Here is a 27,276-nt window from a genome sequence, read left to right as displayed (position 1 = left end):
CACCTGCGCAGTCCCGTGCGCGTCCGGCGGTAGCTGCCCCTCCCCCGTCACGAGCTCCCTGCGCAGCTGCAGCGCTTCCGCCTCCGCGCCCGGGTCTGCGGCCTTCGGGACCACCCGCCCGCCGCGGAGCCTCCGGGACTGCCCCGCGTGCCGGTGAGCGACCCCGGGCTCAGCTCTCCCCCGGGGACGAGGCCGGGCGCGGAGGGGGAGGGGAGGCGCCGGCCCTCCGCCCCCCGGGCCGCTCGGCCCGCGCGGGGTCCCCGCTCAGCGCCCACCCGGCCCGGTGCTGAGCGCAGGCCTCACGCCTCGAACGGCCTGCAGGCCCCTGCTGCGGCTGCCGTGGTCGGTGTTTGGGTTTGGCTTGGCTTTTGCTTGCCTGGCTTGTTTTTGTTTTGAATGGAAACCCTTTCTGTGTGCTGGGTTCTGTTGACGGCGCTTTTGAGCGGCTTTTGAAAGGTTTCCTTTTTAGAGCGAAAGCCAGTGTTTGTGCAGGGGATCCCAGTCCACTTAGGGATGGAGTCCCGTATTCCCTCGTTTGTAATGTTTTCCGAGTCAGAGCCGCATCGGTTTTCAGGAAGGCTGGGTGCGCTGAAAGCACTGAACGGAGGGAAGTGAGAAAGGGCCTCTCACCACGTAGGAAATTAGCAAGACCCCAAGAATAATCGCAATTGAACTTCGAGTACTGGAACGAAAACCTGCCGAAGGGCAGGATGCCTAGTACCTGACGAAGCCTGACGCTTGTGCATTAGCTTTGATGAAACACCTGTCGAGAGGCAACGCCTAGCTGGCAAGTGTTCAGGTGAGGTCACAAGACTCCAGATTGAGAGCCTGGTGGCTTGACTTTGCCTCCAAGTTACCCCCTTTCTACCCCCAAGGGCTCCCAGTGGAGGCACCTTACACTCCCCACCCACACACCCACTCTATCAGGTGTCCTGGAATCAGTGACTCTGCGGCCACGAGGCGCTCTCCTGTTGGGTTTCATGTAAACCCCAAAGTCAGATCGTTAATTCACCTCTGAACCATTTGTAGCTGGGAAGTGTTGGCTCGCCTCCGATGTCATAATTGAGCCAAAATAGGAGATAATGCCTTTTCAGAATTCAATCATTTCTGAACTTTCAAATGGACACCTTGTCCACAGCTTATTATGACATTTTATTTTGAGCAAACTATGCACCGATTCAGTGGTTTAGATATGCACAATTAAAGTTAACATTGATAAAATTCTGGATCCTAAGATGGTTCCTGGATAAAAAAAAGGAAAATCCAGAATAGAATTTCAAATTCTCATGGACTTGAGGCTTTCTGTAGCCATGAAAGATAGACGGGACCCTCAAAAAACTGCCCATTTCTCTTCCAGAGAACTCTAAGAAAATAATAGACCTTTGCCGGGGTTTTAACAACAGTTCTTATAACAAGCCTGTTATCACTTCATAGTATTTTATTGATAAAACACTTATGAATGCTAGTAAATTGCTCACTTTTTAAGACATTATTTTGAAAGTCTGTAATTCTTTTCCAAAAGTAATCTAAGCACTCCCCTGAAAATTGTTCCAAATTAATCAATCTAAATAGAATTTTGTTTATATTGCTTTTTCTTGAAGTTTACTGTAAGATTTTCCTTTTCTTTAGACATGGGCAAGTCTTTTTCTCATTTGCCTCTGCATTCAAATAAAGAAGATTCTTATGATGGAACCACATCAACTGAAAATATGAGGAATGGATTGGTTAATAGTGAAGTCCATAATGAAGATGGGAGAAATGGAGACGTCTCCCAGTTTCCATATGTGGAATTCACAGGAAGAGATAGTGTCACTTGTCCAACTTGTCAAGGAACAGGAAGAATTCCTAGGGGTATGTGTTTCATTGTTTTTCCTTTAAAGAAAAGTTATTCAAGGTATTTATGTAAATAGTGTACAGTGTATGCATATAAACCTTTACCTGTGTGCTAAAAGTCTTTCCAATTGAAACTCCTTATTTCTAGTATAAAGGGCACAAAGAAACAAACATGAATAATAAGATTCCTAAAGTAGTAGCTATGGAAACCACCTCTCTGCCCTTGTTTCTTTTTCTCACCTATATATATGTATATGTTTTGGGCTATTAAGCAAAAGGGCAGCATTTCAAACTTAACAGCTACTCTGAAGAGAAAAATGAGATTTTCAGCTCTAGTAAAGATTTTACAGGCTCAGAACCCCTGCCCTGCTGGGGTCTCTCTTGGAATCGAGGCCAAGGCAGAGTGGCTTTGGGTTACAATTAGTAGATTTAAGAGCCCTGGTTGCATAGTTGGTTGGGCTGTGCTGGCCTCAGGGTTGGCAGCGCACTGCCTCCAGAGGAAAAGATGAGGCTTTCTATCTGTAAAGATGCCGTCTCAGAAACCTTCAGAGGCAGTTCTACTCTGTTCTGCAGGATCACTCGAGTTGGGGTTGACTCCGTGGCAGTGAGGTTGAGTGAGCGTAATGGAGCACGAGCCCGAATGGCAGAGTGTGTTAGGCCCAGAGGGGGTGGACTGTGGTGAAGCTGTTGACTCCCACAACGTCAGCAGTTTGAAACTATCAGCTTCGCAGAGGATGTGGCTGTTTGCTCCCAAGGCTGAGATGAGTTGGTATCAGCTTGATGACAATGAGTCTTTTTATTATATTTTAATAGGAACTATGAATGATATCTTTTAAAGGATACATTTTTAGTACTGTGTGGCATCTGTAGAAAGTATATCAGATTTTTTGCTATATTTTGTAGTAGAGGGAACACTTCTAATCATCCAGTGGTTCTCAACCTTCCTAATGCTGTGACCCTTTAATACATTTTCTCAAGTTGTGGTGACCCTCCAACCATAAAATTATTTTTTAAATCATTTTATTAGGGGCTAATACAACTCTTATCACAATCCATACATAACATCAATCGTGTAAAGCACATTGTACTTTCATTTCCCTGATCATACTCAAAACATTTGCTCTCTGCTTAAGCCCCTGGCATCAGCGCCTTATTTTTACCCCCTTTCTCCCTGCTCTCCCCTCCCCATAAAATTATTTTTGTTCCTACTTCATAACTATGATTTTGCTACTATTATGAATAGGGCGACCCCTGTGAAAGGGTAATTAGACACCCAAAGGGGTTACGCCCCACAAGTTGAGAACCACTGTTCTAGGCTAGTTTAGCACCTGTGGCCACAGGTAGAAATAATAAAGGTACCTTGTATTCTCGATCTCTGGTATCAGCTGATACTTTGTGATCTTGGAAAGACTGGAGGAGTGGACAAAGATAGTATAATGTACTTTTATCAGGGTCTGTGAGCAACGTCTTGGGAGGTAAAAACCAAAAAACCAAACTCACAGCCATCAAGTCAATTCCGACTCATATCCACCCATTAGGGCAGGATAGAACTGCCCCTGTGGGTTTCTGAGATTAACTCTGTATGGGAGTAAAGCCTCATCTTTATTCCACAGAGCAGCTGGTTGGTTTCAAACTAATGACCTTGCAGTTAGCAGCCCAATTCATAACCACTACACCTTGGGAGGAGGTGGTATGGGGTAATTTACGTTCTACTTCCCCTGTTTGATGGCTTTAATGTTGAAAAGACAGTAGTTTGACAATAAAGGGATTATTGAAGTTAAAGGGATTATTGTACAGGGCAAAATGAGGAAGTGCTTTTTACAAAGGTTGTTTTAAGGTATGGAATATAGGCCTTTTTTGGACCTAGATTATAGCGAAAAAGAAGGGATTCAAGGATGGATACAAAGCCTTTTCATTTAAGCATCTGGAAAAACGGAGAAAAGTAGGTTTGGGTGTGTGTCAGAGAAAAGGTCAGATGCTCAATTTTAGACATGGAAATATCTAGAGATATATTGACATGTGAGTGGATATGTTCAATGAGCAATTTATGAGTGTGGAATTCAAGTGGAAAGCTAGGTTGAGTCATCAGTATGTAAAACCAAAACCCCACTGCCATCAAATCAGTTCCAACCTGTAGAAGGTTTTTAAGGCTGTAAATCATCGGATGGATTTGAATTGTCAACTTGGCAGTGACCCAGCACAGCCCAGAGCTGTATGAGAGCAACAAGCTCCTCAGTAAGGGTACTGAAGAGAGGAGGCCTTGCACCAAACCCAGAGCACTCCATTGAGGTGATTAAGAATTAGCAAAGGACACTGAGAGAGAGCAGCTGAACTGCAAACCAGAGATCCCCGTGTTTGTGGTTTCTGGAAGACAAGTGAAGGACTCTTTTAAGATGCTGCTCATACATCAGAAATTTCGAGGACCAAAAGCCAATGAATTTGCTTTGGCTACTAGACACTACAAGAGCTTTTGTATTTTAATGGGAGCAAAAGCTTGTATGCATATAAAGCAGGATTAAGAAATTTTAGGAGAGAAAAAATATATATATATATTGATTTTTTTATGAATTTTGCTGTAGGGAGAAAAGAAGTAGTATATGAGGCAGGAAAGGTTTTTTTGAGAGGTATATTTAAAGACATCATGAACAATACATATTTGAATGAATAGAATGAGCCATAGGGAAAATGGGGGTAATTGGAGCAATGGCGTTGAGTAGGCAAGGGCACAGGAGCGGGTGGGGGGGGGAGATGATATCTGCTGCACATGTGCCTGGTACTTAATATGAAGTTAAACATGGGCAACACTGAAAAATTAACATCAAACGTAACACATGGACTTAACCCAAGAAAGAAATGAAATGGTTGTGTAGGAATCTGATGTGAAAGTGCCCTGAAAGCTCATTGTGTAGGGCTCTTGAAGTTCTTGAGACGTAGTATTTGTCAGTTTTGTTTTTAAGGAGGACAGTGTGAGGCCCTCTGTGTGCAGGTGCAGAGGTCTGAGGACATTACCACATGCTGCTGCTCCTCCTATTCTCATGCAGATAACCAGTCAGTTTTAGTGGATCACATGGGAGTTCAAGGAGGGGCTGTAAATCCAGATCTTCTACAAGCAAAGACTTTTGTAGAACCTTTTTTTTTTTAAGTGGAAGAAAGAGTAAGGGGATACTCTTTCTTTAGAATCTGTTTTACTAGCATACGTAGGTATGAATAAACACTGTATTCTTTGTAACTAAACACCTAGAGAAGACTTCAACAGTGCTTTCCTAAAGGAATGAGATGAAAATCAGATAGTTCTGGGCTTTCCAAATTAGATAATGATGCAGAGTGACTGTACTTTAATTGTGTTAATAAGTTTCTAAATTAATTTCCTTCACATTTAGGCCAAGAAAACCAACTTGTGGCATTGATTCCCTACAGCGATCAGAGATTAAGGCCAAGAAGAACGTAAGTGACTATAAGAAAATAGCATTGGCTTTGTGTGTGTGTTTCGATTTTGTAATATATATTATTACTCTTAAAAACCATGAAAGGAAGATAATATTAGCTTGGATGCCTAGGACCCCTTGCAAGGTCAGCAGTTTGAACCCAGCAACCACTTGACGCTTTCTGCTTCCATAAAGAACCTCATTAGAGCAGCCTCTGTTACAGCCTCTGAAAACTACAGAGGCAGTTCTACTCTGCTGTAAGGGTCACTGTGAGTCAGATGATGATACTCTGAACCAGAACCTTAAAGTTTAAAATACCGTATATACTCGTGTATAAGCTGAGGATGTGTTTGTTTGTTTGTTTGGGTTTTTTTTTTAATGTTTTATTAGGGGTTCATACAACTCACCACAATCCATACACACATCAGTTGTGTCAAGCACACTTGTACATTCATTGCCCTCATCATTCTCAAAACATTTGCTCTCCACCTAAGCCCTTGGCATCAGGTCCTCTCTTTTTTTCCCCTCCCTCCCCGTTCCTCCTTCCTTCATGAGCCCTTAATAATTTATAAATTATTATTTTGTCATATCTTTCTCTGTCCAACATCTTCCTTCATCCCATCTCAAGCCCTTCACTGAACAGCATGTGTGAGCAAATGCCAGACGCTAAAAAGGAAAGGTCAGAGGGGACGACCTTCAAACTCACCTTGAGAAACACAGCCTTGAGGTTCACCTGATGGTGTATCCCACAGCACCAGCAGGCTCCCTGTGCAGCCATCCCATAATGCTAACAGCAGTATCACAGTATCTTCAAAGCTAGATTAATTCATGTGAATACATAGTACATTTTTAATTGAGTACTTAAATACCTCAAAATTAAGGAGGCTCTAAAAAGACTGATTATAGTAAGGTTGATGAGATGTGGATATGCTTTTTTTAAGGGCTTCATAGGTGGTTTTTGATGAGCAATCACACAAGAAAATGATGCTTCAATTGGCTCAGAAGGAAGTTTTGAAATTTGTATTATTAACAAATCCCCCAGCTTGATAGTAATGTGCATCATGGTTTGAGATTCACTGCAAAAATGTCTACAGTAAGCCTGAAATCCCATTGTCCTTCAAGTGAATTTCTGTTTTGAAGAGAGCATTTTCATACTTAATGGACTGACACATGCCTTACCCAGTATTTAAATGCAACAAGTCGGCAAGGACAGCTACCCTGTCCTTGTATAGAATATAGGGAACTCTTCAAATGTACTGTGTGTTTCCCTGGATGTTTCCTGTTCCAATATTTGATGCACGCATATTTAAATACCCACTTTTCCTTTTCAGAAAGCTGTATGTGATGGCATCTGTGTTTGTCTGTCTGCTTCTTTCTGGATTGGCTGTGTTTTTCCTTTTCCCTCGCTCTATCGACGTGCAGTACATTGGGATAAAGTCCGCCTACGTCAGTTATGATGATGAAAAGCGTACAATATATTTAAATATCACAGTAAGTACAAACGTATAGCTATTTGAATCTTTAATCCTCGTTGGGTGGGTGAGTTTTACATGCATCTTAAATGTAGCACTGTTGGCTTTACTTTCTGTACAGGCATATCTCAGATATTGTGGGTTTGGCCTCAGACTGCCAAAATACGAAATGTCACAGTGAAGTGGACCACACAAATAGTTTGGTTTCCCTGTGTATATAAAAGTTATTTTTGTATTATTGTAGTCTATTAAGTGTGTGAGGAGCCCCGATGGTATAGTGGTTATGTGTTAGGCTACAACCTGCAACGTCCACAGTTCAAAACCACCAGACAACCCCTTGCGAAACAGGCGGGGCTTTTTGTGCTCCTTAAACAGTTACAGTCTTAGAAACGCACAGGCCAGTTATACCTCATCTTAATAGGGTTGCTATGAGTTGGCATCCACTCGATGGCAGTGAGTTTGGTTTATTAAGTGCGTAGTAGCTTTATGGAGAAAGTTTGAAATGTGAGAATGACCAAACTGACATCAAGGCACAAAATGAGCATGTACTATTGGAAAAATGGCACCAGTAGATCTGATCAATGTAGTGTTTGCGGTAAGCCTTATAATGAAACTGTGGCCTGCCTGGTGTGTATGAACCTTCTCCACCGCTTCTGTTTCTGCTGGAAATGGCAAAAAATAAATGCCAAATCTGGTGTAGAGTTCTTTGCATACCAAATATACTGCAGAAGCATTTAGCATTTAAAGATGCCTTCAGAGATGTAAAATAAAATAACCAGTTGATTGCTGGCAAAAAATAAAGATAAAGCTCTGCCTTGCTTAACATTTGTTCAGGTAATGGCCAACCATGTATATGTTTGTCGTCTCAAGGTTTTAGCTTGTGTATTCAGGGGAAAGGCGTTATGTATTGTTGATGCTCTTGCATGTCATTGAGTCAGTTCCAATTCCCAGGGAACCTGTGTACCACAGAACAAAGCATTGCCCTCCTCATAGGTGGATATGTTTGGGACTATTCTTGACGCCACTGCATCTTTTTGTCTCATTAAGGTCTTCCTCACTTTCCCTACCCCTCTAAATTGTTTTTGATTATTCTTTCCCCCCGAAGCTCTTAAGCCTAGACTCTGGCTGCACTGGAACACAGCTCTTGCACTTTGTCTGGTGTACAGGCTAGTGGCGACGGTGCTTCTGGGACTGGACTGGACTGCTGCTGCTGCTCACTCTCTCTCTACCTTTACTGTCCTCCTTGCTGCTACCACCACCCATTCCTCTGACCTCCTCCACTACTAACAGCACCCAGGGACAGGGACAGGGACGGGTGGAGTGGGCTCCCCATAGGGTTATTAGCATGTTAGAGTGAAATTGCTACTTAATTACAGGAAAATGAAAGAATCCCCATGAATCCGTTTACCTTTATTTGTTGTTAATTGTTTGGTGTGGTTCCCATTCCTGACAACCCAGTGTGACAGTAGAACTCCCTCTATAGGGTTTCCTATGCTGAAATCTTTTAAAAAAAATCATTTTATTAGGGGCTTGTACAGCTCTTATCACAATCCATACATCCATCCATTGTGTCAAGCACATTTGCATATTTGCTGCCATCATAATTTTCACAACATTTTCTTTCTACTTGAGCACTTAGTATCAGTTCCTCATTTTTCCCCTCCCTTACTCACAAACCCTTGACAATTCATAAATTGTTATTTTTTCTTGTCTTACACTGACCGATGTTTACTTTCATCCACTTTTCTTTTGGCTGCCCCCCTGGGAAGAGGTTTTATGTAGATCATTGTGATCAGTTCCCCCTTTCTCCCCCCACCTTACCCTTACCCTCCTGGTATCACTACTCATTATTGGTCCTAAGGGGTTTATCTGTCCTGTATTCCCTGTGTTTCCAGCTCTTACCTGTACCCACCTACACTGAAATCTTCATGAGATCTTAAATCATCAGATCAGCTCTTTCTCCCATGAAGCTGCTTGGTAGGTTACTGCTATGAAACAGTAGCTTTCAGGTAGCCACGTGCATACCCATCGTACTGTCAATTGTGGGTCAGGCAGACCTTAGTCCTCAGAATAACTTCCTTGGTTTTCAGTGCTCTTAAAAGATTTTATAATGTGTCCTTTAATGTGTCCTTTAATCTCTTGACTGTTGCTACCATGAGTATTGATTATGGACCCAAGCAAGACAAAATCCTTGACAGCTGCTGTCCTTTTTCTGTTTATCATGATACTACCTGTTGGTCAGGTTGGGAGGATGTTGGTCTTCTTTACATTGAGTCTTAATCCATACTGAAGCCCTCACTTTGAGCAAGCAGGGTGGTTTCCTCCCCTTCTCACCCAGTGGTTAATCAGCTTTCCTCCAGTCCTGATGCCACAGTCTTCTTCATAAAAGCCAGCTTCTCTGATGGTTAGCTAAACATATAGATTAAGTATGGTGAGAGGATACAGCTCTGTTGCATGACTTTCCTGATTTTAAACCATGCAGTTGTCCTTGTTCTGTACCCACAACTGCTTTTTGATCCATATTCTGGAATTTCCATTTTTCTCAGTTATCATAGTTTCTTAGGATCCACACAGTCGAATGCCTTAGCACAGTCAATAAACCCAAATAAACATCTTTCCGGTATTCTCTGCTAAGTTCATCTGACATCAGTAATTCCATCCCTTGTTCCACATCCTCTTCTGAATCTGGCCTGAACTTCTGGCAGCTCCCTGCCAAGGACTACTGCAACCATCGTTGGATGATATTCAGCAACATCATACTGTCATGTGGTATCATTGAGAGTGACCTATAGTTTGACATGCTGTTGAGTCATCTTTCTTTTGAATTGGCACAGATAATGGATCTCTTCCAGTTAGTTGGCCAAGTAGCTGTTTTCCAAATTTCCAGGCATAACACTTGAATGCTTCCACCAGCTTGTTGAAACATTTCCGTTGATATTCCATCACCTCCTGGAGCTTTCTTTTTGCCTAATATCAGTACAGCTTGAACTTCATCCCTCAGCAGCATTGGTTCTTGCTCATATGCTAGCTATCTCCCGACATGGTAGAATGTTGACTTGTTCTTTGTGGTAGAGTGACTCTGTAATCCTTCCGCCTGCTTTTGATGCTTCCTGCCTCTTTCAACTTTTTACCTATAGGATCTTTGAATATTGCAAGTTGAATCTTCAGTTCTTTCAGCTTAAGATATGCTGAGTGTGTTCCTCTCTATTGGGTTTGTTTGTTTGTTTTAATTTCTAGAGCTGGGCACATTTCATTATAGTATTTGGCTTTGCCTTCTTGAGCTGCCCTTTGAAAATTTCTATTTAGTTCTTTGATTTCATCATTCTTTCCATTTTCTTTATCTATTCTACAATAAAAAGAGAAGTGTCAGAGCCTCTTTTGACTTGCACTCTGATGGCTTCTTCCTGTCTTTTTAAAGACCTTGGTTCTCTTCATCAGAGATGTTCTTGCTATCCTCCCCATATCATCAGGTCAGGTGTCATTAGGGTTTAGCGGGTCAAATCTACCCTTGAGATGTTCTCAAAATTTGTGGGGGATAGATTCAAGGTCGTATAGTGTCTCTCATGGATTTGTTTTAATTTTTTGATGGTCTATTCCACAATCAGCCCCTGGCCTGGTTTTAGCTCTTGGTATTGAGCTTCTCCATCATCTGTTCCCACTGATGTAATCAATATAATGTTCATAATCACCTTTTGTTGAAAAAATATTTGGTATAAATAAGCTAAACTGTTGTTTTTGCAAATTCTTATTGTGCATTATTGAGCTTTGCTTCTTAACCAAATCCATATTTTCTAACTACTGTTCCTTCCTCTTCTTTCCCAACTTTCATGTTCCAATTGCCAATAATTATCAATGCATCTTGATTGCATGTTTGGTAAATTTCTGAAGTCTTTGGTAGAATTCTTCAATTTCTTCATCACTAGTTTTTGTGGTCGGTGCATAAATTTGAATTATAGTTGAATTGATTGGATTTCCTTTGATACTAATCCCATTCAAGATTTATTTTGCAGTCTTGTTTTTGACAGTGAATGCTATGCCATTCTTCTTTATTGTGTTATCCCCAGCATAGTAAATCAAATAATTTTCTGATTCAAAATGGCTAATACTAGTCCATTGCAAGTCACTAGTGCCCAGGATGTTGAACTTCATGTGATCCCTTTCATCAGTGACCACTGCCAGTGTAATAGATTCATGCTCTGCACATCCCAAGGTCGGTCTGACCACTAGCAGATTTTTGCAGCTGTTTCTCCTTACCTGGAGTCGAACCCTACCAGCAGATGAAGATGCTGAAGGCTCCGTTCCCATGGGCTTTACCTGACTGAAGTTGCCCTGGCATTACTGTGGCCGCGTCTACTCTGAGAAGTGAGCTTCTCTGCAGTTCCAGTGCCCTCCCACCAGAGGGTCCATCCTCCAGCACTCGCTGACATGGTTCTGCTTCCATTAATTATTTCCGCCTTCCGTGTCTGACGGTGTTTCAAAGTAAGGAGTAGGATTTTCAGCAGCTCTTTTCTCTACAGTGGGGAGCCATGCCCTTCTTCTTTGTCGCTTAGTCTGGAAGCTCCACTGAAACCTCTTCACTTAGGGTGACCCTGCTGGCATTTGAAATACCAGTGTTGGAGCTTCTAGCATCACAGCAACACACAATCCACCACAATCTGACAAACTGACAGGTGGTGGGAGAGCAACTGGAACGTTCACTCGTATATTACTAGTAGAAATACAAAATGATGTAACCACTTTGATGAAACAGTTTGGCAGTTAATGTTTTCAGTTTTTGGACTTTTCGGATGGAGTGTTTTTTTGTCGTCGTATTCCCTCCCCCCCCCCCCCCCCCGCAACACACACAGTTTTATTGGCATATAATTCATATGCAATACAATCGATCCTGTAGTTCAGTCCTATCAAGAAGAGTTTTACAGTCATTACTACAAACAATTTTCCTCATTCTTAAACTCATTGTTATTGGGTCCCATTTCTCCCCAGTCTCCTCTTCCATACTCCCAAGGAACCATTCGTCCAGTTACTGCATCTATAGATTTACTTACCATGGATTTCATATACAGGAAAACATTCCTAAAACACAAAAACTAACAACATAACAAAGTAACCTCAATGGAAAGGAAGCGGGAAGTATTAGAAACTAGAACAAATTTAAATTTATCTTGAAGGAAGATCAGATGCTATAGTGCTGCATTGTAACCTAACCACCGCCCTCTCGGAGGCGTCTCATGACTGTGAGGCTCTTGACATCCTCAGTCTGTTAGCAGGTTCATTAGGGGCTTGGTCCATGCCAGGTGCACTTTTTTTGTTTAACTGAACAGCTTTAAAATAGGTCAAAAGGGAGATCAGATGATAAAATCATACATGGTGACCTGACCACGCCTGCCGTAATGGACTGACTGTACAGTGCTGTCTTTCTGACTGCAAGGATGTCATTCACATTCCTCAGCTAGGGTTAGAGAGGATTCACCAGAGGCTTAGGCCATGGGTAGACACTCCAAATGCATTTGGGGCTGCCACTGTCAGTCATTGCCTTCTGCAAACCAGGTGTTCCCAATTTAAGTTCTACCGTTCTCTCCTTTAGATTTTTCCATCCGGATCACTCGGGCTGGTGAAAGAGGAGGGTGGGGGGAGGTTAATGGCCTGATCAATTCTTTTTAATTGGTCTGTGTAGTTACTTCCACTCTGCTAGTGTATGTGGTATGCTATGTGTTTGTAGAGCTTTGTTCATTTCTTTTAGGCTTTCAGAATTGCTGGAGTACAGTCCTTTTGTGTTATATGTTTCATTTCAGTTGCTTCTGTTGTAATGTCCATTTCTTATTTGTGGTATTTACATATTTTCTTCCTTTTCACTTATTAGGTTTGCTAATGCTTTGTCGGTTTTGTTAATCCTTTCAAAGAACCAATTTTTTGTGTTGTTTTTATTTTTCTGTTTTCTGATTCATGTAGTTGTACTCTAATCTTTTTCTTTTTATCTGGTGGCTGAAGGTTCTTGTTCTAGTTGTTGGGTCAAAGTGTTGATGTTGGTTCGTCTTTTTTATGTTTATTATGACTATAAATTGGCTTCCCAAATTTTGTGTTAGCTATGTCACATAGATTATGGTATGTTATATTTTTATTCTCATTTGTTCTGAAGAGTTTTAAATTTTTTCATACCTTTTATCTTCAGTTTCCCAGGGTGATGTTCCATTTTCATATATTCAATTTTTCTTGATCATCCAATTGTTGATTTCCAATTTTATTGCATCATGATCATAGAAAAATGCGCATCTTTATAGTGTGTAGAATCTTAAGTTTTTAAATTTATTAAGGCTTTGTAACCTACATACAGTCTATTATGGAGAATGTTTCAAGGGTGATGAAAATTAATGTATATTTCCTTGTTGGGGAGGTCCAGTTGGTTTTGTTTAGTTCCTCTGTATCTTTGTTGAGTTTTCCTTAGTCCTGCCACTCCCCTGGTCCAGGTATTGTACGGAATAGCGCTGTAGTTTCCTCCAAAGCTACCATGGTTTGACTAAATGTGTTTTGAAGATCTTTCATTGGATGCATAGATGTTTATTTTGGTTATGTTTTCTTAAAGTGTCCCATTAATCATTATGTAACGCTCTTCTTTTTGTGTCTGATTTTTTTTGAAGTTTATTTTACCTGAGATTAATATTGCCAGTCTTTATTATTATTGCTATTAGCTTGATATTTTGGTTTGTTTGTTTGAATTTTAGTTTGTTTTTGCCCTTGTGTATAAGATGTGTTTCTTATAAGCACTGTATTAGTGATAGGTCTTGTTTACTTATCCATTCCTTTACTCTGGGTCTCCTGCTGATGCATTTAATCCATTATCATTACTGATAAGTGTGAATTCATTGCTGTCATTTTAGTGGTGTGTGTGTGTGTGTGTGTGTGTGTGTATCCTTGTTGATTTTTTGTTCCTTACAACATTGGGTACTGAATTTGTTTTGTTTGTGGTTTTTCCTTTTTTCTCTATTTTGCTGTTTTATTGTTTATGAAGTTTTTGTAAGTTACCTTGTTATTAATTTCTTCTCAAGTAAAATGGTCTGTTGTCTCTTGAAATCTAGATTTCTTCCCCCTGGAATGGTTTATATATAGGTTATCCCATCTATGTGCCATATAATTGCCTGATTTGTTTCTTAGCTATTCAGGTTTTTTACTTTTAACTTTGTGTACTCATATCCTGTACTTTTTTCTTCTTTTCCCTATTAGGATTTTATTGTTTTCAATTTTTAGGTGTACTTATTTTATATTATAAATGGTAACCCATTCTTCTTTGCCTCACAAATACTTTTTCCAGATTTTTCATTTGGTGCCTATTTGATTTTGATTTCACTATCTTTTGAACATTTCAGATGTTACATTTTTCATCTGTTGGTTTTTGATTTACATTTTGTTCTGTCCTCCTTAACAGTTTTCTAAAGTAATTGAGACAGTAGTTGTGAATTGAAAATATAGATGCCCAACCCAGGTATTGCCTAAGTATAGAAATGAGGCGACCACAATTCTTTCCACGCAGAAGAATTCAAATCTACAGCATTTTGCAAATTTGCTGATGCAAAGCTTTCCTAGTTTATAAGTTAGAATACTAGTTTCCTTTAAACTAGCAAAGTTATTTTTAAGTACTAGCTAGCACTTTTAAATAGCCATCATATGATAGAGTAGGAAACACCTACAATAGTCTATGTATATTTGTTTATATTAGCAATTATTTATTAGTAATTTCTTGCTAACTAAGACCTTAAACACATTTTCTAACATCTGTTTTTCCATATTCCTATATTATATGTTTTATGTGCCTGGTTTTTTCAATGGGTTTTTAGTGTCTATATTTGCATAGTACTCATGAATAAAAATGAATAATTGGTTCATTTGGTGTTCTTCAAATTTTTTGACAATGCTTTCCTTCTTTCTAATGTGAATATGTATTTGTTACGCATATTTTCAGATAACTTCAACACTTTTTTCTTCTTTCAGAACACACTCAATATCACAAACAATAACTATTATTCTGTTGAAGTTGAAAATATCACTGCACAAGTTCAGTTTTCCAAAACAGTTATTGGAAAAGCACGCTTAACCAACATAACCAATATTGGCCCACTTGATATGAAACAGGTAAACCTCAGTCATAATTTCATAGAGTTTAGCCTAGTCTCAGTTTTGTATAACTTTCAAAGGGGCAGGAGAATTTTTTTAAAATTTTACTTTATATCCCTTATATGAGGAAATCATAGAATTAAGTTTATAAAGAGAGAATCTTAAACTCTTACAAGGTGTGAAATACATCTGAACTATATGATGTTTGATCCCTTTGTCTATTGATTAGTTTCACTTTTTGTCTTTCAGATTGATTATACAGTACCTACTATTATAGCAGAAGAAATGAGTTATATGTAGTAAGTTCTGATTTTTTTAGTAATTTATATTAAATAATGAAGTATAAAGAATATGCTTGTTTTTTTAAGTTTTCATAATCCTTTATCAGTGAAAAAGAACATTTTGTAATCATTCTGGCCTCCAATCATCTCTATATTTAATAAGATTTTATGCTTATGCACAAACTGTTCATTTTCTTATTAGCATTAGAAGCATAGAGACATTTCACTTTTATTTTTACTCTTATGAGAACCATAATTTCATGTATCTATTGATATACTTTAGTATAAGAGATATAAATGGAAATAATGTATAAAACTTTAATATTTAAAGTTCTAGAGCTTTGCAATTAAATGTGAATCATTACTAATTCCTGTTATGTTGAAATAGAAACTTTTTAATAACTTTTGATAGAGTCTCAATCAAGAATTTGGGGGGTAATTATGTAAGAATTTCACCTTGTGAGTGAAATCGATAAGTAATTTAAATAATTCTACAGCTACAGTAGTATGGAAACATAATTTCAGAATATGAAGTAGTATTTGAAGTACCGAAAATGCTTAATAAATAGGCTCATAATAGTATTTTTTCTTAGTATCTTATTTGCTTTAACATAGGAAGAATAATAATTAAATTAATTTATATTTATAATGTCATTTATTTTCTTTAACAGTGATTTCTGTACACTTAAATCCATCAAAGTACATAACATAGTGCTCATGATGCAGTAAGTATGATTTTTTTCTTTGGAAGGTATATTTTGTTAAGAATTTATATGTATTACACTGGCTTATAGCATAGATCTTTGCATTATAAGATGTGATTTTAAAAAACCAACTTACTGCCATAAGTTGATTCTGACTCACATGGACCTTACAGGTCAGTAAAACTGCTTCGTAGTATTTCCAAAGCTGTAACCTGGATGGGAACAGACAGACAGCCGTGCCTCATGAAAGGGCTGTGGGTTTGAACTTCCAGCCTTGTTATTAGGAGCCCAATGTCTAGCCTACTACACCAGCTGGGCTTCTTTAAGAGTGCCATGAGGTAAGATCGATAATTGTCCTCTCTACACATGAGTAAATTGGAGACACAAGTAGTAGTGGAGGGTCCCATGACAAATAGTAACACAAGGATTTGGAAAACTCAGGAGAATGAGATTGGGTAGAGAAGACTAGCCGATGCTTTTCTTCCTTTGGTAAAAGATGAATAGTAATGAGGAGGAGGAGACAGTGAAACCAAGCATAAATATAAGAAGGGGACCAGATTTTGTTTCAGGAAGAAAGGAGCTTCTTAACTGAAGGAGATTCTGGTTTAAGCCAGTAAAGCCTGTATGGAAATGTTGGAAAGGTGCATAGTAGATATGATTGCAGTAAAGTAGGATGGGTTTCAGATGAAAAGACTGTACTAAGAATGACTGGCAGGTGTGTGTGTGTATTACATAGTTCGTAGTACCTATACATGGGGAATTAACCAATACTAATAACAGATGCAAGGAAAATGTTGCTGAAGGTAATTCAAAAGTGATTATAGTAACCCATTGACTGAACTGCCCAGTCAATTCAAGCTTAATTCAGAAAAGGATATGGAGCAAGGAATATTGATGTCAGGTGAATCTTGGCTGAAAAACAATACAAGAAAGAAATTTACTTGAATTTTATTGATCACATAAAGGCATTTGAATGTTTGCAAAATAACAAACTGTGGGCAACATTGTGAAGAATGAGCATTCTAGAACACTTCATCATGCTCAAGGAGAACCTATACATGATGGACCAAGAGCCAGACAAAACAGGAATTTGTGTGTGGCTTAAAATCCGGAAAGTTATGTGGCAGGGTTGTATCCTCTCACCACACTTATTCAATCTGTCTGCTGAGCAAATCATCTGAGGAGCTGGACTGTACGGCGAATGGGCATCGCGATGCGAGGAAGGCTTATTAAGGCATGCTCTTGCTTGCTGAGAGAAGGATGACTTGAAACACTTGCTGGTGAGAAGCCATGACTTCAGCATTAATTATGGATTGCACCTCAATATAAAGAAAACCTAAGTCCCCACAATTGGATCAGTAGGTGAGGTAGTTTATTGTGCTAACCTGGCCAATAAACACGGAGGGTTCATTGAAGGGCAGAGGGATAAATGGCTCGGTGAGCCTCACCTTTCTAGTTCTTGGATCTCTTGCTTTCTGATGGTTGGACCAGGGTGAAGCTGCCTTAGCCAGTTCCCTGCTTTAGCTGGCAAGGCTCACTTCCTGCAAGACATCCCCGAGGAGAAGCCACATGGACCTACCCCGATGCAGCCCTGGGTACTGAAGCACCTGTGTGGAGATCCCTGCCAGCACTGAGATATTTACACAATCACTGACTATGCTTTCCTCCTGCAGTTGGCATCATTGCGTGTGTTTTGTCAGATGCAGGAGGACTTTGTGGGTTATTGTTGGACATATGGGTTAATGGGTTAATGTTGGACTTGGCTTGGACAGCACCGGGTTGGGGTGTTTTCTTGATGTGCACTTAACCTTTATATAAAACTCTATCTTAAAAATGAGTTTCTGTGGATTTGTTTCTCTAATGTACCCAGAGTAACACAATAGGCAACGTGATAAATGGAGAATAGTTGAAGTTGTCAAGAATTTAATTTTACTTGGCTCCAGAGCAATGCTCATGGTATCAGCAGTCAAGAAATCAAACAACATATTGCATTGAGCAGATCTGCTCACAAGACCTTTATAAAATGTTGAAAAGCAAGGATGTCACTTCAAGGACTAAGGTGCACCTGCCAAGCATGCTATTTTTAGTCAACTCCTGTGTGAAATTTTGACATCGAATAAGAAAACTAACAAGAATTGATGTATTTGAATTATTGCTTTGGTGAAAAATCATGAAAGTGCCACAGACTACCAAAAGAGCAAACATCTTGTCTTGAACGAAGTGCAGCCAGAATGCTCCTTCCAGAGACGAGAATGGAGAGACTTCATCTCATGAATTTGGGGCGTGTTCTCAGGAGAGACTAGTCCCTAGAAAAGGACAACATATTTAGTAAAGTAGCGGGTTAGCTAAAAAGGGTCTTCACAGAGATAGTGATAGCCTGACAGTGTACAGAGTAAAACTTCTGCTCTTTTGTACGTAGTCTTGATAGGAGTCTGAATCAACTCAATGGCAGTGAGTTTAGTTCAGCGGTTCCCAACCTGTGGGTCGTGACCCCTTTGGGTGTGGAACGATCCTTTCACAGGGGTTGCCCTACTCATAACAGTAGCAAAATTACAGTTATGAAGTATCTACAAAAATAATCTTATGGTTGGGGGATCACCACAGCATGAGGTGACAACATATTAAAGGGTCATGGCATTAGGAAGGTTGAGAACCACTGGTTTAGTTTGACTGATAGAACAGGGCAATCGTAGGATAGTGTATGATTTTCAGTAAGGAGTAAAGTTAATTAGCTATAAAAACTATTTGAAGGTCTGGCTTAATATTGACCGAGTCATAATCAATACGGAGCATTAACCATTCTTTGAGGTCTGAGTTTGAGGGAATGTGAGGGAATGAGAGAAGCCCGGGATAACCATAGTCTTCCTTCTTCTAAATGTTTATTTTTAGTCTTCACCCTCTTTAATTACATTTGTAACTTGAAATGAGCCATTGTACCATTATTTTGACAGTTTGTAATTACTGAGTTTTATTGAAAAAGAAATTTTGAATATTCTAAGGATTGGATTTAGTAGAAGAATAGTGATATACATTGGATTTCACAATTATAATTTGATTTTTATAATCGCTTTGAAAAATTATAATTTATGCCATTTCCCCTCCCCCTTTTTAAATAGAAATAGCAGCAGCAGTTTAAAAGGTTGGCTAGGAACCACGGATTCAGTGAGTTTCTGAGAGGGGAAGCCCAGCTCAGAAAGGAGGACACGGAGTTGCATAGCTCAAAGAGCCTCACTGGTAGCACTAAGGCGTGCATGTAGAAACTGTTGAACTAGTGTCTCGTTTGCTTTTTATGAAAGCAAACTATATAAAATTTCCAGGGTGAAAAAAAGTTTGTCAAATTAAGTAAAACTCCCAGAACCCCTAAATACTACCTCATTGTTAGCACCAATAATGGACATTTTCTTAATTTAGTTCTTTTAAGGTGTTATTGCAGCATTGTTGGTTTTACTTTTTAAATTATAAATTTAAGATCAGGTAGCTCTTAATGAAGTGCGTCGATATCTAACATCCCCTGACTTCCTATTGCCAAGAGGCAGAAGTCACCGTTCTTTACCTATTCTAATGCCAACCTGTTGCTCCCAAAGCACTCTGCTTCTTTGCTGGGTTCAATAATTTCCGAGCCAGAACTAGAAAGCATTAAGAATGTATTCATTGGTCTGAAGCTACACCTTTCTTCAGCCAGTAGCCAAGTCTCTTTCCAGCCCTCAGTCATTCCGCCACATTGTCCAAGGTGGCCAACGTACTGCTGTGCCTCACAGTCTCAATCTCATCATTGCTCCTCTGTTGTATCATGGCCTCCTTGCCTTGACCTCTAGTCTCTGCCTTGCTCCTTTGCTCTGTCTCATGGTCTTTGTGTAGTCGCCTCTGGTGCCTCTGATCTCAGTCTTGGCCACTTTAGACAGAAATCTCCATCACACCCTACCTCGGATGGTTTCCACTCAGCTTCTGCGAGGGCTCTGGCACAAGGAATGGCCTTAAGGTGTGGCGTTCCTCTTTCAGCAGAGTGAATCCCCAAGGGAGCACAGGCTGATGCTTGGTTTATGTCAGCTGCTAAATCCACTTTAATCTAATCTAGTAACATAGCAGAGAAGGCTCTCCAAAATGGAATTACAGCCACAGACAGACTCTAAAATTTGTAATGCTTCATGTATTGTGTCTAGAAGGACCATATTAATTAACTATATCTCAGTATCCTACCTTTTTCAAAGATTAAATAGGCTTTGTGGAATCTGTTTGAAAATGTAAGCAGTTTTCCTTTAGGAAATAAATTCTGAATTAGAAAGAGAAAAATTTTAAACTAAACTTTGAAATGTAACCAGTTTGTTACTATTGTTGCCTGATGGTTAAATAGCAATTTAGTGCTTGGGCAGTTGCTGACCCAAATCTAGAAGGCTCAATCCTAGAAGCTGTTGCACTTAAGAAAGATGTAGCAATGTTTTTCCCCCATAAAGATTATAACCCTTGTGGGTGGGGGCATTAGAACTAATTGTGGTTATGTATGTAAAACCCATTTTACAAAACGATTTAACTGTGTAAGTATGTGATATGTGAATACTATATCAAGAAAACTACTCACAAAAGAAGGAAAGAAACCAAACTTGACCAATGGTGGGTGAAGGTGGAAGAGCTTTGCTTAAGGGAATTGAGTTTATGTTAATGGTGGTGGAATAATTTGGAAAAGGATATCAATAAAGGTTGCACACCAAAAAGTATAATCTGTGGCTCTGGATTATATATGTAAAGTTGTTGAATTGAATGTTTTGTGTATATTTTGCCACAATTTAAAAAAAATGTGAAAAACATGTTCTAAAATTTATTTTCATTATAGTTTTAAAACTTTTCTTGATATGATTGAATTATTGAATCCTATGATGTGTGGATGAAGTGCCATTAAATCTGTTAAGAAACAAAAGGTGACTGTGGAGCATCCACTCTGTCCTTGCAGGGTTGCTGTGTTTTAGAATGGACTCTGGCTGTAGGGAAGACAGTAAAATATTGTGTGACATTTAGCTGATTTTTAGTAACATTTTTTCAGTGATAAAAGAATTATATGATTTAACTTTAAGTGTGTGAGAGCTTAACGTTTATTTTTAACTGAAGCTAAAAGTTTTCAGAAAGTTTATTTACTATATATAATTACTTGCATTTCCAGCGACGATTGCAGGTGTCTGGTGGGGGAAATACTCCCTCAGGAGCAGTGGTCCTCAACCTTCCCAATGCTCCTACCCTTTAATATGTTGTCACCTCGTGTTATGGTGGCCCCCCAAGCATAAAATTATTTTCATTGCCATTTCATAACTCATTTTGCTACTGTTAAAAATCGGGCGACCCCTGTGAAAGGGTCATTGTTCTACCTTCAAAGGGATCGCAACCTACAGGTTGAGAACCGCTGCTGAGTTTATAATACTTAGCTATCATTAATCAAATATTTTCTCCCTGGAGAGACTTTACTGTTTAAAAGTATGATCACATTAGAAAACCTTTTGATGTAACTATTCATATTTCTCTGCCTTTATTTTGTCCCCAGAGTTACGGTGACAACGACATATTTTGGACACCCCGAGCAGACATCCCAGGAGAGGTACCAGTATGTCGATTGTGGAAGGAACACAACTTACCATCTGGGCCACTCGGAATATCTAAATGTACTTCATTCACAGCCATGAAAACTGAAAGAGATGCAACTAGAAATGAATAAAGGCTCGCTGATGTTTTCCAAACTTTTCAAAGATGAAGTACTTCCCAGTAGGAGATGTTAAATTGAACAAGCCTAAAGTTTACCCTCCAACTTTAAGAGTACAGTTAGAAGTGTGTGCACTTGCAGTTATTGCCCCTCTCCATTCTAATGGTAAATGTTGTATTTGTACCCAGACATTTCGCTTGAAGCTAAATTGACTGATTTTTCTTGCCCCTTCTTTCCCTGCCCCCTCAACCAATTTGGAAAAAGAGAGACTTCTATTGAACAATAAATTATAATTTGAAATTCACTACTGAAATATAATTCCGGTGAAGAAAGTAATTTGGAAACTTACTTCTGAGTGCTTTTATAGGGATACTGAGAGTGTTATTCATGGAAGACTTCTTAAGTCATTAACTTTTTCCTATTTTAAAAATTTCCGTTGTTAAGTGGCAGTATTTCAACTACCTGATATTTAAGCTTTCAGCTTTCGTTTGTTGGAATTCTGCTTATTTGCATGTTTAGCCAGACTCATTATGAAGAATGGGATTCCTAGAACAAATAAAATTAATTCTGCTCATGCACAACCTGTACATAGACCTTGAAGAGGCAGTGAACAGAACGGATGATGGTGAATGATTTATATTCAGGAAAGGAGTATCTGGATTGTATCCTTCTATACTTAGTCAATCTGGATGCAGGGCACGTAATCTGAGAAGTTGGACTATGAAGAAGAATATGGTATTAGGATTCCAGGAAGGTTCCTAACACCCTGCAATATGCTGGTGCCACAACCTTGCTTACTGAAGCCAAGAGAATTGGAAACACTTACTGATGAAGATCGATCACAAAGACCAAGCCTTCAGTGGGATTACACTTGAGGGTGACAAAAAACCCTCACAATGTATAAGTAAAAAACACCGTGATAAATGGAGAAAGGATTAAACTTGCTAAGAATTTCGTTTTACTTGGATCCACAGTCAACACTCGTGACAGCAGCATTCAAGAAATCACGTGATAAATTACATTGGGCAAATCTGGAGAAGACCTCTTTGACATGTTAAAAAGCAAAGATGATGTCCCTTTGAAGACTAAGGTGTGCCTGACCCCAGCCAAGCATTTTTGGTCACTTTAGGCATTTGAAAGTTGGGGAGTGACTAAAAAAGACTGGAAAATAATTAATGCATTGTATTTGGGTATTCGCAAAGAATGTTGAATAATATACAATGGACTACAAGAAAAAAGAACAAATTTCTCTTGGAAGAAGTGCAACTAGAATGCTCCTTATCAGCAAGAACTGCAAGATTTCTTCTCATATTTTGGAACATGTCAGCAATGACCAGCACCAAGAAGGACCCATGCCTGATAAAATGGCGGGTCACCAGAAAAGAGGAAGGAAGACCTTCCACAATGTGGACTGTCACAGTGGGCACAAACATCGTCTGTAGTAGTGCAAGTGACAGAGGAGCTGGCAGCGTTTCCTTTTGTTGTACAGAGGGCCCTCTGAGTTGGATCCAGCTGGATGGCACCAAACATTTCAAGCCAGTGCTTGAATAACCTTAGAAACCAAAATAATCTTTGTAAAATTCTAATGCCTAAAATTTTATACCCCTGAATAATGTGTTTCATGTCTTTTCATGTTAGAGTTTTGTGAAATTTTTGTGTGGTCTTTAAAAATATTAATTTATTGTATAGTATTGTAAATAAACTGCATGGTGTTTATATAGCATTAATGTCAAATAAAGTGATAACAGAGTCAAAATTAAAGTTTAGAAAAATAAGTGAAATCTGGAAACATAGAATGTGAATATGGTTCCAATTACATATCACATAATAGCATAAAATAGATTGAAATAAAATATTTTTGTGATCCATTTTTTAATGTTGCTTTTCATGCTAAAAATGGAGAACCTTTGCTTTTAACTCTTAGGTATTCAAGACATCAACTTTATGAGTGATTTAGAGGAAGTAATTAGTTATTTTGTAGAAATTACTCAAGCTCATTGAATAATGAGTATATCAAAATCAAGCTTTTATTGTGCTATTGAAATTCTAGTCACAAATCTAAAAGATTGCTACTTTTGATTTTATTTAAAATTGTTTTTTAAATTACATTGACTTACTATTTTACATTTTTAATACATTTTCTATTTAGTCTTCACCATTTTCCACTGAGTCTAAGTACCTTTTGTACATGTCACTGAGCCTAGAGGCTGAGATGATAATGCCAAAAATGTAAGAGGCTTGAACTTAATTTCCTTTTGTTTCCCAGTGACAGAATTCTGGTCTATCTCCAAGTTCCCCAACCCCAAGTGCCTAACTTAATTCTGAAACAACCTATTTATCAGTCTGCTTCTCAACTATAAGCATACTTTATTTACTAATGAAGCCCTCACTTTGGCCTTTAAAACACATCAGGCCTCCCTGTAGCTTTTAAAATCTGTCACCGAGTTTTCACAAGTGAGCATTTTAAATGTGTAGCTATGGTGGCTGACTTGTTTTCCTTACTCGTCTTTCCCACTGCTCTCATCCAACCTTAGTGTTATACCACAATTACCACTTTACAGCCACTATAGATTTTCTAATCTTTTGATAAATTTGCTAGCTACTTTTGTGTGGATGGAACTACACACTTCTCCACTGAATTGATTTTTGTTTGTATCTTCAAAACAATTTTCATTTCAGCTCTCATTCTTTACCTCTCAGCGTTGAGGCCCCTTTGTTGTCCCTTCTGTGACTCAGCAATCACTTCTCTAGACAGCAGCTTCCAGACCTGTCTGTTCCCACCACTGCAGTCATTTGCCCTGTTTCACATTTAGCAAGATAGAGATAGATACAGTAGTTAAATAACAGTGTAAAAATGTATTTTAAGTTTAAGAAACTTTATTATCTATTAAGTATTCATTGTATACCTAGCTTAAATATAGTGTTAAGTCAGAAAACACTAGAATTTAAAACAAGTGTTTAAAGGGGGAGAAAAAATTGCCGACTGTTTCAGGGGTTACCTGGGAAAGTTGGAACAACACAGGCTGTAAATAACAAGACAACAGCATACCAACGTGAGATCATTATAGCCATAAAAATTCAGGAAAATGAGACTTTAACCTTTGTTAGGTCAATGTGAAATTCTTGTTCTTATGTAATATGAGTTTGTTTTTTAAATGTTGCTCTTAGTCCTTATCCAAAGGACGTAGTAAAAGATGTTGAAAATTTATTATTACACCTTAATAGCCTTTTCTTTCTAGAAACAAAGTCAATACTATCCCAAACTCTGTTGATGGTAACATATATATCACTGGGCCACATTTTGAACACTTCCACATAATTACTCCCACAGTCGCCCACAATCATGAGAGTCGGGTGATGGAGTTCTCATCATTTGGAAGAGGAAGGAAAGGCATAGAGCGAGGAACTTACTAAAAGTTGTTTTGTTGTCTTTCATAGCTGTGTTTATAATTTAAAATACCCATTGAACACCTCTGCCTGGCTTGAGTTACTATGATTGAAAATTAAGAGAGAAGCTTCACAGAACTAGTAGTTGACTCAACAGTATGGGTAGACTGACAATGTTGAAACCTCTGAACTGGAACTTGAAATTTCTTAAAAGAGGAATAATACATGGCAACATTAGGTATGGGTTAATTTTTTGTTGGTTTGGTATTGATCATTTCTGTACTGAGGTAACATTGTCAATTGAAATTATAAATAACAGAAAATGTGTGAGGTTTAAAAGTAATAGCAGTATGAGAATAGTCGATACTGGAAAAAATGCCTAGAACTGCTAAATGGCCATCTTTGTTTTAACACAGATGCCCGGGTGCCACAGGGTTAGACACTGGTAGGCGAACATAAAAGTCAGCCATTTGGATCCACCAGCCACTGAGGGAGAAAGCTGAGGCTTTCTGCTCAAAGTTTACCACTTTGAAACCCACGAGGGCAGTTCTACTCTGTGCATAGGGTCACCGAGGGTCAGTGAACCCAACGACAGTGGGTTTGGGGTTTATTATGTCACATATAAATGACGAGTCTTGTTAGTGTGTGATTTTACTAGGCCTTTCTTGTTTGTTTAGAGCTAGAGGCAGTAAGTATTGACTCGACCTAGAATGCTTTTTTGTGTGTGAAATCACATTTTAAATGAGATGTTTACCTTTAATATGTATATCAGATGCTTGAGAGGGTGAGTAAAATGATGGAAGCATTTCTTTTTAATGTGGGTTTTATTTTTGCATTAAGACGTGCTTGGATCAAAACCTTAACATCCCAGATATGCTTTTTTTCAAGTAAAAATTTTCACTTGCAAACTAAAATTTATGATTAGAGGTTATAGCTGTGTGTTTTTGTGCGTGGAATACAAAATTCAGAATGGATTTTGAAACTTGTCCTTAGTTTGGATATGAGCAAATGATTAGTTTTTAAAGCTATAGATAAAAAAGGTAATTTGTGATTTTAAATGATAATATAATTGTACATGTATTTAGCACAGACTCTAAGCTGAATAGTGTGATCTGTGTTTGACCCTACTAATTTCCCTAAATTGAGAATAATGTGACATGTTTTTCATAGTTAAATCTACCTTTTCTAGAAGGAATCTGTTGCCTTCTATTTAATTACATTAATTGAAATGTGTGTAAGAAATCTTTTCAGGATATTTTGTATACAAAAAATTAAAACATTAATATTGGGCCAATGGTCAAGAGGCAATAAATATTACTACCATGTAGACAATTACAATTCAAATTGTCCCAATTCCCCCAGAATTTTAGAAACTAGAAGTCTGGGAGACACTGTATCAGCTAAAGTTGGATAATTCTAAGTGCTGTAAGTACTAGGGGGCTTCAAAAAGTTCATGGATAAATGGAATGAGAAGCTAATGAAATTTGTCCATAAACTTTTTAAGCCCCTTGTACTGTTCATTTTTTGATGATTATGTAAGATGGAACAATACTAAGTAACAGGTTTTTTTTCAGATACAAATTTTCATTATGTAAGCATAAAATGTCGGCAGGCAATACCTTGTATGTTTGTCTTATATTTCCTTTTAGAACTAAAGATTTGAGAAAATGTTTTAGAACACTTGCTCACTAACCTTGCTTGGTCAGATATTTGAGTAACAATGGTTTTATTGGTCTTATAATAAAGAATAGAAAACATGATATGTTTGGATACTGTCTGACAAATACAAGTGGATGGCTTTAACAAATTTACTTTCTCAAAAATTAGAAAGCTAGAAGTCAGAATTCAGTTATCTGAGAAAAATTTTTCCCTCTATGCTCTGCATAAAGATCCAGGATAAAGATCCTTGCCTCCTTTTTGTCTTATGCTCCTGGGTAATCTTCACATGACCTGGTACCGTCTCCCATCTCTTTGAATCTCTTTTATACCCAAAGAGTTTGGCCCAAGGGGTCCCCATGCTAACCCTGCCTCATCCACAGTGCTAAGACAACCTATTCCTAAATAGAATTATAACCACAGGCATAGAGGTTAGAGTTTACAACACATTTAGAGAGTGGTATTCTATCCATAACAGGTACTTACTCTGTTTATATTCTATAGTGACCTCTATCCAGACCAATTACATTTCCAAGTTGGGAAGTTCTATAATTTTAACTTGTTGCTGTTCATGTAACAAAGCACGCGTCTGTTAGTAACAAATGGATAGAAATGCCCAGAAACCTATTTATTTTTTAATTCAGCTCTCTTTCTCTTGTAATTGTGTGTGATAAAAATAGAATTTGCAAATATTTTAGCATGAAAAATAAAATTTGTGTAAGTCAACTA

At 38.6% G+C, this 27,276-nt stretch overlaps 1 protein-coding gene across 2 annotated transcripts; it reads left to right on the top strand.

The window, feature by feature from the left end:
• On the top strand, positions 1-27,276 carry TMEM106B (transmembrane protein 106B). Of its 2 annotated transcripts, none has more exons than XM_075558354.1 (8): positions 1-153; positions 1,630-1,851; positions 5,214-5,277; positions 6,590-6,749; positions 14,714-14,854; positions 15,086-15,135; positions 15,789-15,842; positions 21,349-27,276. In XM_075558354.1, the coding sequence occupies exons 2-8, from the start codon at positions 1,632-1,634 to the stop codon at positions 21,485-21,487; spliced, it is 828 nt and encodes a 275-aa protein (XP_075414469.1). In that variant the 5' UTR covers positions 1-153; positions 1,630-1,631; the 3' UTR covers positions 21,488-27,276. The 2 variants fall into 2 exon arrangements, with proteins under 2 accessions (XP_075414469.1, XP_075414470.1); XM_075558355.1 differs by lacking the exon at positions 1-153 and adding an exon at positions 216-799.

The sequence above is a fragment of the Tenrec ecaudatus genome, chromosome 9 (genome assembly GCF_050624435.1).
Source record: "Tenrec ecaudatus isolate mTenEca1 chromosome 9, mTenEca1.hap1, whole genome shotgun sequence".
Classification (NCBI taxonomy): domain Eukaryota; kingdom Metazoa; phylum Chordata; class Mammalia; order Afrosoricida; family Tenrecidae; genus Tenrec; species Tenrec ecaudatus.
The sequence above is the reverse complement of the archived record's forward strand: the minus strand, read 5'-3'. Positions and strand labels throughout refer to the sequence as shown.

Bases quoted from the DNA above. Each gene is read 5' to 3' on its own strand.
- TMEM106B (XM_075558354.1), top strand. From the start codon at position 1,632: ATGGGCAAGTCTTTTTCTCATTTGCCTCTGCATTCAAATAAAGAAGAT. The intron at 1,852-5,213 runs GTATGTGTTTCA...CTTCACATTTAG, and splicing joins AACAGGAAGAATTCCTAGGG to GCCAAGAAAACCAACTTGTG. The intron at 14,855-15,085 runs GTAAACCTCAGT...TTTGTCTTTCAG, and splicing joins GCCCACTTGATATGAAACAG to ATTGATTATACAGTACCTAC.